At 41.1% G+C, this 10,398-nt stretch overlaps 2 protein-coding genes across 5 annotated transcripts in view; one reads left to right on the top strand and one right to left on the bottom strand.

Moving 5' to 3' along the window:
* Nbea (neurobeachin) overlaps positions 1-10,398 on the top strand; it is a 715,145-nt gene that overhangs the window by 517,384 nt on the left and 187,363 nt on the right. For all 4 annotated transcript variants that reach the window (XM_029562257.1, XM_029562254.1, XM_029562256.1 and 1 more), the window contains one exon: positions 972-1,108. In XM_029562257.1, coding sequence (XP_029418117.1) covers positions 972-1,108 — 137 coding nt within the window. The remainder of the gene's footprint in view (positions 1-971; positions 1,109-10,398) is intronic.
* Mab21l1 (mab-21 like 1) lies at positions 2,733-8,768 on the bottom strand. The gene has a single exon (XM_008830503.3). It carries the CDS (start codon positions 4,668-4,670, stop codon positions 3,591-3,593), a length of 1,080 nt encoding a protein of 359 aa, XP_008828725.1. The 5' UTR covers positions 4,671-8,768; the 3' UTR covers positions 2,733-3,590.

Raw genomic sequence — 10,398 nt, 5'->3', positions numbered from 1 at the left:
CTGGGGGGGGGGGGGTCGTCATTATAGGGCAGGGTTCTGTTGTTCCCCAGAACCAGAATATCAGCAACAAAACGCACCACCCATTCACGTTGTGTGTTAATACCAGTATCACGAAGAAAGCTTCCGCTGTGGGGGTTTTTAGAAGAAGGATTTTAAGTTAATCCTCCTTGAATTCGTACTCTAATTGGGGAAAATCGAAATAAGTACCCTCGTAGGCACACTTGATAAAAATCTTTTATTGAACCCTAGTTCCTTTGGTTCCAAAAGTTTGGAAATAGCACTTTCCATCCCTTTTTCTGGGAATGGTTTCAGCGTTTTACTTACATTTTCATGTGCTTGATATGCTGGGAGAAAATGACATCTAAGATCTTTGTTGTTTTCTACGTAAGAACTTCATTGTCCACGTAGAACCGCCATTGTATGTGGCTCACGTTCGAACCCCCAAATTAAAAATCATATCTTCCCGCAAGATACTAACTCTCAGTACACTGGAATTTATAGTTAGATCCTTTTCCTCTAGCCTCTCTCACCTCACCGTGGTGGAGCAAAGTGACCAAACGGAATGGCTTGTGCCGGGTGGCTGGTCTTTGGGGGTACTGCCCACCGCCTTGGATCTCTTGGAAAGCTGGTGATACTCCGTGGTGGAGCTTCATAGAATCCATTCTGTTCTGCGCTGTGAGTTGCTTACTGGCAACTCCTCACCAAACATGTAGCAGAGGTTGCAAACTCTAGTGTTAGGGGTCGCTTATTCGGTACACTGATCTGTTGGGGTTTTAAAAATTATTTATCTCGTTATAAGGTCATGTATAAACGGTAAACAGACATTACCTAACACGGAAAGGCCTTGCAGCATACATAACATAGGCACCATTTTTCCTAATGCATCTTTAAAAATAAAACTGCCTTACCGCTGGGAGGGAGCTTAAGAAGGCCAGAGGGGCTCAGCCTGACTCCCTGCCCCTGTCTTGCAGGCCCCGTGGTTCTCAGCACCCCTGCCCAGCTCATCGCTCCTGTGGTGGTGGCCAAGGGGACTCTTTCCATTACTACAACAGAAATCTACTTCGAGGTAGAGGAGGATGATCCTGCCTTCAAGAAGATCGACACAAAAGTGAGTTCAAGTGATTCTGTGTGCAGTACTGGTGGCTTTGTTGGCAGGAAGTGGTTTTCAGTTTTGCTTAGTTTCAAATGACTGGAGGAGGTGGGTACATTCTCCTCTTAGAGAAAATAAAATGAATGAAATAATGCATGCTGTCCCATGGAACTGAAGAATACTTTAATGAGTTTAAATCCTGTATTAGCAGACCCTGCACATTTGAACAGTCTTTTGGGGAGAGTGCCTTTGTGTGCACTTGGGCAGATTTGGTAATTAAGCCAATTGCTCCCAAGCCCCTGGGGTGCATCATCTGAGTCTCTTTGGGAAGACTAGGACAAGCCTTAGGAAATTTTATGTTAAGATCACTTCCCAAAGTATCTACTACAATGTGAATTATTGTTCACTGAAAGGTTATAAGGAAACTGGGGTGGAAGCCATTTAGATATAATTTCATCTCCATTATTACATCCATTTTTCATCTCCTGAATTAAATGGATTTTACATATGGATTTAAAAGAAATAGAAACTGATTCTTTAGAAGCTTTGGTTTTAAATGTACATACATCATATATACTAGCACTTAGATGTAATTCCAGAAAAGACAAATTTGGAATACATAAATGAAATCTGAAATACATAAATGTTGATTAGACCTTATCCTGTGAATTTTAAACACCTGAACGGTGGGAAGCCCTACTGTCAGCACTCTTTTATTGTTTCATATTTACATCACTGTAAAATTTGCAGACTTTTTTGAGATTAAGAATTCAAGATAATTAGGTATCATACTGAATATTCTAACATCATTTTGCAAATCTTCCTTTAAAATAATTTCAGAGGCAGTTCTAAACTATTCAAATACTTGAACTAGAACTTTGTCATTTAGATCTAATTTATATATGAAAATAAAGCATTATAAAGTGTTGTTTGTAAATAACCAACTGAAATTCTAAAGTTTAGTAGCACCTGAATTAACTAACTTAAGCCATCAGTAATCAGCCATTTCAACACTTGTTGATTATTAAAATATTTCAAATGACTTCTTTCACTTCTAACTTTTAAAGTAATAGACTGTTTAATGAGTTTGAATGTGCTGCATTTTAAATAATTAAAAGCTTGCCTTTATGTTTGTCACTAGCTTTTCCTATGTGGTAAAAAGGAATTGTGATTTTCTGATTAATATATTCTAATGAAACCCTTATTGCATAACATAGGTTTGAGGCAATATATTGTTAAAAGATATCTTCATTTTATTACCTGGATTTCATATATGAATTTCAAATTTTTCATCATAACTATTGAGTTGATTTTTTTTCTGAATTTCCTGCTTTTTAAGTCAGCCACTCTATTGTTATGATATATTTTTTTCCTTTTATTATCAAAATTGCTACAAAAATACTAACCAGAAGAGCAGAATCTCAAAGGTGGATTTTAAAGTGTGTTGATTGTAGAAAGAACCAGCATAATTATAAGAAAGTTAGAAACTGAGAGGAGGTGGATATCTTCTATGGCTATACAAAACAAAGAGCCTTTTTAAAGTTTTTTCTTTTTTTTAGTGATTTTATTAGTTTGTCAAAATGTTTAAAATACTCAAGTTGATTTTCAGTGAAGCATCACGTCTTTTGAAAGAAAAAAACAATTTAAAGTGAGACACAGCAACTTGGTATTTTACTTCATTTATTAGCTTCTAATTAAATAGAAATCAGCAACAGAAATTAAAAATCTAATTCACAAAAGTAATTATCCAGTGTATTTCAAGTGCATTTTCAAATATATAATTCAGTTATTCAAGCGTTATTATATAAGCTGAATTCAAATTTCTTTGAATATATTTAAATAACATTTCAAGTATACTTATGGAATGTTAGAAATAGAACAAGCAATATATTTGAACAAAATGTAAACTTTTTAAAGTTCAGACACTTTCAAAGACAGATATAAAGTACCAGGAGGAAATCTACCTTTAAATGATATCTCTGTTGGTGGAAAATGTCTGGAAGTTTCCAAAATGGCAATTTAAATTCTGTTCACCAAATCACAAAACACCAACATCCACACTTACAAAGACAATGTGAGATCACAACTTTTGTTACAAATCAAAATATACATTACACTCTCCTTCAGGTGGCATATCCAGGTCGTGTTTACTCACGGACAGGATTGCTGTAATCCTTTGATAAGAGTATTCGCTGTGGTCTTGCATTTCAGCCGCACTGTTTCCCAGCGTTGCCCTGCACTTTTCAAGGGAGATGGGAGATCCTGTGTAAAGAAGTCATGGAATACTTGTGGGGCTCAGTTTTCCCCTATTCTTCTCCTATGTTTTCTCCCCTTGGAGGGGTGTGTGAGATGATGCTTAAACCGTGTGTTATTACTCCTTTTAAAGGAAAAGATTGTTTGCACTGCCGCGTGGAATACTAGCTAGTAATCTAATGGGAAGTTTTCATTTCATTAGGACTGTGAGAGGATTATTCATGTCGGCTCTTGATTAGATCATTCTCTAAAGTTTTTCCAAACTTTTCGGGTTAGTCAGGATCTCTCTTGCCAGTCGCCACGTTTGTTTGGCAGCATTTTCCAGAGCTGAGTGGGGTTTGCCTTGAAACAGATCTAAGTTTGGTAGGAAGTAGTGGGGACACCGCCGGCACTGCAGGCAGGAGATGAGCTGCAGCAGAATCCCGTTCAGCCGATCTCCCAGGCAAGATTCGTCCCAGTCCGACTCCCGGGGATGCTTTTCACACTCGTAGGAAACCAGAGTCTTCATGTGGTAATTGTTCAGGGGCTGGCCAGGCAGTTCCAGGTGGCGGTCCCGCAAGGTTTTAAGGATGGAGAGGCATTTCTTCCTACAGCCCCCCATCTGCAGTCTGTTTTCCGCCTCCGCGAACTGTAGCACCCAGGCGTCGCTCTCGGCCGAGCTCTGCTTGCCAGCCAGGGAGTGGCACTCCTTGGACAAGAGATTGAACCCTTCGGCTTTGACCTCTGCCACCCTGTTGGGTCCAGGCCAGGGTATATGAGGAAGCGGCCAGTGGGCAGCACTCCGCGGCCAGATCCCGGTGCATTTAAAAGCCGGGGTGATCTGTACCACGTACCTATCTCGGATTCTCAGTTTCACTTCGCTGGTGTCAGCCACCATCTTTACCACATCCCTGTAGCTACACTTGTCTACTGCCTGAGCCACCAGCGTCTGAAACCTGGAGCGGATTTTACGCGCCGAAAGGTAGCCGGAGGCGGTGATGAATTCCACCCAGAGGGACATGCTCCTCTTGCGCCCATCGCTCAGCTTCAGCACCGCGCAGCCGGGCAGCGAGCCGTCGTCCACGAAGTTGAACACCCCCATTTGGTTCAGATAGAGCACCACTTCGAACTCGGTGGGAGAGATGACCTCCAGGCCCTCGTAGCGATTGTCCATCTCATTGAGGGAACTGATGAACCGAGGCTCCTGCACTTCCACTTCCTTCAGGACGTCGGAAACTACTTTACAGACTTCCCGGATGGTCTTGGCGATGGCAGCTTTCCTGGCCTGGCATTTTTCATTGTAGTACTTATTCAGGTGGTAGACCAGCTTGGCCTGGGCCGCGATCATGTTGGGGCAGAGATCCGGATTGTACACCGGAGTCTCGCAGTAAGCTGTGGGATCCAATGCGGCTGCTAGAGCTGGAGCCAACTTCGGTGGAGTAAGGGCGGTCGCGCTCCCCAGGCACCCGAGCTTCTCGGACGGCTGCAGCGGCCGCCCAGCCGCCTCCCGGCCTTTTATCTGTGAGCCCAGCCGGTCTTAAAGTGAAAGACTGCTCTCCCCCCTCTCCGTCTCTTTCCTCTGTTAAAAATCCGAGCCCGAAAGAGTCGCGGGGATAGATCACCTTTTCAGTTATAAAAACAAAAGTTGCGCTGAGCCCCAGCAGAAAGCTCTTCCAGTAGTCAAAATAATCACCCCTTTCCGTATTTATTTACGCTTTCCCATAATCATTGTGTGTGCAAGACTGTTCATCAGATGGAGGGAAAGTGTGCTGAGTGTGCGTCCGGGTGAGTGTGCGCTTCTGTCAGAAGAAGCTGCTGTTGGTTTGTGTAAGAGCCCAGATGCACTCGTGTGGAAATTATAAAGGCAGGGCCAGGCAGGCGGGCGGCCAATCGCCACTGGGCTCGTCACGACAGCCTCCTCTAGCTCTAGCCTGGCTAATTAATCCCCCCTCATGGAGAGAGGCGCACAAACCAAAGGTAGGAGGCTGCTGCAGGCAGAAAACTACCCAGGCCACCTAGACTGTTTGGAAAACAAGAGGAATCTCTCCCCTTTGGTATAACTTGAAACATATTGACGTTTCAAAAAGACTTGGCAAAGTGGCTCTCCTGTGCTGAAAAGCCTGCCTGTCTGTTTACCACCAAAGCACAAATACAGGTGTATTAATGGTCATCCATCAATTAGTGAACTAGATGGGCCTTTCTAAAGCAAAGTCACTAACTTGCATTTAGAGTAAGATAATTAATGTCCTTTAATCTTTAGGGTCTTGTTAAATGCAAGTTAAAAGTTTGCTCCTTCAGAGAGACACTGGCTTCAGATGGAGTAGTGCCCTAGCCATTTTCTCAGTCTGTATGTTCCTACCCTAGAACAGTTTTTTTAAGCCTTTGGTAAACAGTGCACTCCTCATTTTACCTAAATTTCTACTCATTCACACTTGTTAAGAGGAATCTGACAATGATTGCTGAGTGTGGTAGACATTCTCTAGCCTGGTTTAAACTGGGGTGTTTACAGTGCTCACATCCATCTGCAGTTCCCACTGACTAGGGTGCCTAGTGCTAAAATCACAACAATGAGCACTATATGTATTTATGGGAATACTTTTCACAAATGATGTCTGGGATTAAGAGATCATTTTAATGCCACCACATACTGAGTTGTATTGTAAAGCATGGATTTAGAAGGGACCATAGAGATGGGCACATAACCTTACAGAACACTTGCAGGTGTGAGCATTCTGCCCACTGTGTTAGCACATGTGTGGTTAAGGACAGAATTATTGCAGGTATCCTTAGCGATGACCAGACAGTAGTCTACTAATTTAATAGCGCTTCAAATGATTTGATTAAGGGGAGGTGGTTAAGGGCAGCCATTCCATTTGGGGGGAATTTAAATTTCATTTTGGAAAATTTCAAAGAAATAAACTAAATTTTGGAACCTTAAGGTTAATGGTTTTATATGGAACCCCCCCCCCACCAAGTGTGTCCTGGGCACCCAAGAACTAAAGGAATACTAGTTGGGGGTTACATAGTGGTTTTAAAACCTAGGCAGATTTTTAGTTTGCCTCTGTTTAGTGCAGATGCCTGGTGTTGTTTTGTTTTTTCAATTAAGAATATTTCCAGTGAAGTCCTACAGTAACACCTTTGTATGCACTTATAACAAGATACTGTTGAGGTCTCCCACTTTTTACTCAAGCTTTGGTACACACACACACACACACACAGCATCTCAGAGCCACCTTTAATTTGCTTTCTTGTTACCCAAGAATGATAGATTCGATTTAGAGTTAAATAGTACATCACATTTGGGTGAGAAAGATGCCCCTCTATTCCTTTCCCCAAGACCCTACTGTTCCCTTAGGAGAGGGAACTGAGGACCCACAAAGCCGGTTCTCCTTTGCTTACCAGCATCGGGGGTAAGCGCACTGCTACCTTTGGGCAGTTGAAGAGGTGCTAGGGGAGGCTCTGCATAGCCGAGGACCAGAATGGGGAAGGTTAGCTGGTGGACTAGGAGTGTTCTCTGGGGAAGGCCCTTTGGCGCTCCGCAGTGCAGGTCCTAGCCCATCCCGCAGGCTACTTCTACCTAGGCCCTCTCTCCTTCCCCTCTCTGCTCACCTGCCCTTGGGCTTTACTCTGTGGGTAGAAGATTTAAAAGCCCTCTGGCAGTCCCTGTTCTGCCCTCGCCTCCTCCCGGCCCTTAAGTGGCTGCACCGAGCGGTAGCTGTGCCGCACAGTGCCTCGGCCTTGAGGCAGCCGAGGGTGCTCGGTCCGAGAGCGCGGCCCCGGCCTTTCCCGGGGCGAGCACACCCGGTGCCCACCCCAGGCTGTGGATGACGCGGGGTTAGCGGAGGCCGGGCGGTTCCGTGTGTCCAACCGGAGAGACTCGGCGCCGGCCGCCGGCTGCAGCCGGGCGCAGGTGGCGCATCTTCAGGGCTCGCTGTGCTGCTTAATTGGGTTAAAGCGAAGCTAAACACCAAAACACTTTGTGCAAACTAATTGGTGCAGCCGAGGTCGTTCCCTAACGATTTACACTTTAAGGAAGAAAAATAGTTGGTGAGAAAAGGACCTAGAAAGTCGTTAGTCTATAGAGACTTGCGGGGAAGTGAAGCCATTCGGTTTGGAGAACACCGGGCTGGAGGGTTCTGAACTGCTTCTTAAAGCACCCACCACACCCGGTGCTGACAGTGATTTACATAACAGAGGATTCACCCTCTCTGTTTTATCCTTGGGGACGTACAGGGCGCCCTAGAATAATGCTCCCGTGCCAGTTGCGCTTGTTGCTACATCCCAGTGGTTGTCTGTTACCCTGAGCATGTGAAATGAATTGCGCCTGTAGCTGAATCCTTTCTGGGATCCTTAACACCACCTCATTGATGAAGGAAAAATTAAACTGTTCTGATGACTGCTTAACATCCCTTCATTTTTTTAAATTGAACTGATTTGTGGAGAGGATTTTTAAAAATGACTATTTTCTGTAATTCACCAGATTTTAATCGAGGTTTTGACGGTAGATTTGTTATATGCCCGCAAATTATTTAGCCTATGGATAATTTTATTTTTTTAAAAAAATCGACCTATTATTTGTTTCAACTGATGGTTTAACATATAGGTGGCATAAATTTTTTATTTACATGAAAAGTTTATAAAAGAACTGTAATGATACAATCCATTTTTTTTTTTGCTATGATCTTACCGTTAGAAGAAAAGCTTGTATGTCCCCCATGTTTGAAGACATAAATGGGTAATTGTTTTCAGTGGTATGCATGCAGACATCCTTGACATGGCCTAATAATAGGATGATAATTGAAGAAAAGTGACCTAATTGAAGGGAAAAGAAATACCCCAAGACTCTCAATGATGTAACCATTGAGATGCTTATATTGGAATGGTATTTAGGATTTTAAGGTCTCGTTTCTTTTCCTTACTAAGGCAGCCTGGATTTAAAGTATACCAATTAGAAAAAAAATTATTCAAGAAAAACACAAGAACACCTTTATCATAAAATTTAGATGTATTTATGAATATAAAACGGGTGTTGTGATATTTAGCACTTGAAGCATTTCATATAACAATGGCAAAATAACTTTACCTGAAGCACTGTTTCCTAGGTGACTTGTCCCCTTGTGCCAAGGGGCTTGTTTTTATGGGGTGCACAAAGTAATGTAGCAACAGTGTCTAGATAGGTTTAAAGAAAAACTTTATTGTTTTCAGACACATAGGCATTTAAGGTTTCTGTGTTTTTATTAAATGACCAATTTAAATTTGAATTGTGAGTTCACAATTTTCTTCAGTTGTAACCTTTCAGGAAAAAGATGTCTGTTAAGGGATATGAACATGTTCTAGTGCTTGTATAGATACTATTTTTCTGTGTTCTCATTATCTGCCAGCAGCTGGTTTATTCACAACTACTCATGAATTTAAAGTTTTTGTTTTTTAATATGTACTCATTACACTGGGGAATTAAAAAGAATATGAAGTTGAGTTTATTAAATTATTTATCCCTGCTGCTGGAGTGGCTTTGAAGGCTCATTGTGTGCATCTGATTTCTTCCCTTCCCCCCTTTTCTAAAAATGTACCCAGGCTATTTCAACTGTTTCATTCTGCCAGACACAATATATTTCTTTTTTTACACTGGAGAAATTAAAGACAGATATTTGTGCAGGGTTTTCTTTATGTGTCACATTAGATAAAGTAAAGCAGAGAGTTTTTCTAGTAATCTAATTTGATGGCATCTATACCTTTCTTCCTTTCTTCATGGTAGAAGAACACTTGAAACAAAATAGCTCGAAAGCTTCAAAAGTTTCAGTGATTTCTTAAAATAATTATTCCTGTTTTAATATAAGGTTCATTACAGAGTCAAGCAGAGGATTGAGGCCAGTGTTTCTATGGTGTAGGCCCTATTCTGTTTCTTCAACCTGAGCATCCTAAGAATTGAGGTTACTTTTTAAAAATTGGTTTTTCTTAACTTAAATGGCCAATGTTCTTTATCACCCTCTTGCAGGGTCACCTGGTCACATCTATAATGGCAAGTACTTTTTCTACAGTATTGCTTAATGTTATTGTTAGTGTAGAAAAGAAAAGTAACTTTGAATTAAATATGCCAGTGGAAGTACACACTATAAAAATTACTACCCCTGTTTGATTTGTAACCAGACTTTCCTTTTTACAGATAAGGAATTTTGTTTATGTAATTGTCTCAGTTTCCTCCTTTCATTTGAATATGTACACAGGGGTGCAGGTTATTTTAAATTGCATCTGCAACTTGGAGAAAAAATGAGTTGAAGGAGAGGTCATCAATCAAAAGAATTTCTTATGGTTCATAATAAATTGTGATCTCTAACCTATTCCAAATGCCTATGGACAACAGGATTTGCTAGTCACTTCTTGAATGTCATGAAAGAAATGATGATTCCACTTAGTTCCTCACAGGCCTGTTATAAACTTGTCATTTTCTTTCTAACTGGCAAAACTTTTTTTTTTTCTAAACCTCAGCCTATAGTTTTCATTCAGCCTGTAGTTTCACCATAGAAATAATCAGACAGAATAAATAGGTTCATAAGATTCTTTTCTATATGAATAAAAGAAAATAAGGCCTCCCTTAACCAATATCATGCATGAACTTATACACATTTGTGTATATCACTGCAACTACAGCGCTCTGAGTAAGCTGCATTTTTATTGCACTTCGAGTGGACAGTGGAATCAGGTGTGATTACTCTGTTAATCTGTGCAACTGTGGTGGTCGCCCAGGACTGCGCTGCTCTCATTACTGCTCCATATTGTATGCGATTAAACCGCTGAAAACAGGGACTATGACCTTGAGAATAGATTACATATCTAAAACAACCTCTCCTTTTTCTTATTTATTGTTTGGAGCTTATTTTTTAATGAATAAAGCCGTTCCTCTAAATTGGATTTTATTATAATTTTCAGTGATTTGTAATGAAAGAGCTCATTTAAAAGAATTATGTCAAATAAAATGATTACCTCTGACCGCATTTATACAATAACAAATATTTTATATAAAAATGAGGTTGGTATATAAATAGAAATTTTCTTCATATTTTTATGTGTAAGTATAG

The sequence above is a fragment of the Nannospalax galili genome, unplaced genomic scaffold (assembly GCF_000622305.1).
Source record: "Nannospalax galili isolate Female #2095 unplaced genomic scaffold, S.galili_v1.0 scaffold1354, whole genome shotgun sequence".
In the NCBI taxonomy this organism is placed as follows: domain Eukaryota; kingdom Metazoa; phylum Chordata; class Mammalia; order Rodentia; family Spalacidae; genus Nannospalax; species Nannospalax galili.
The sequence above is the reverse complement of the archived record's forward strand: the minus strand, read 5'-3'. Positions and strand labels throughout refer to the sequence as shown.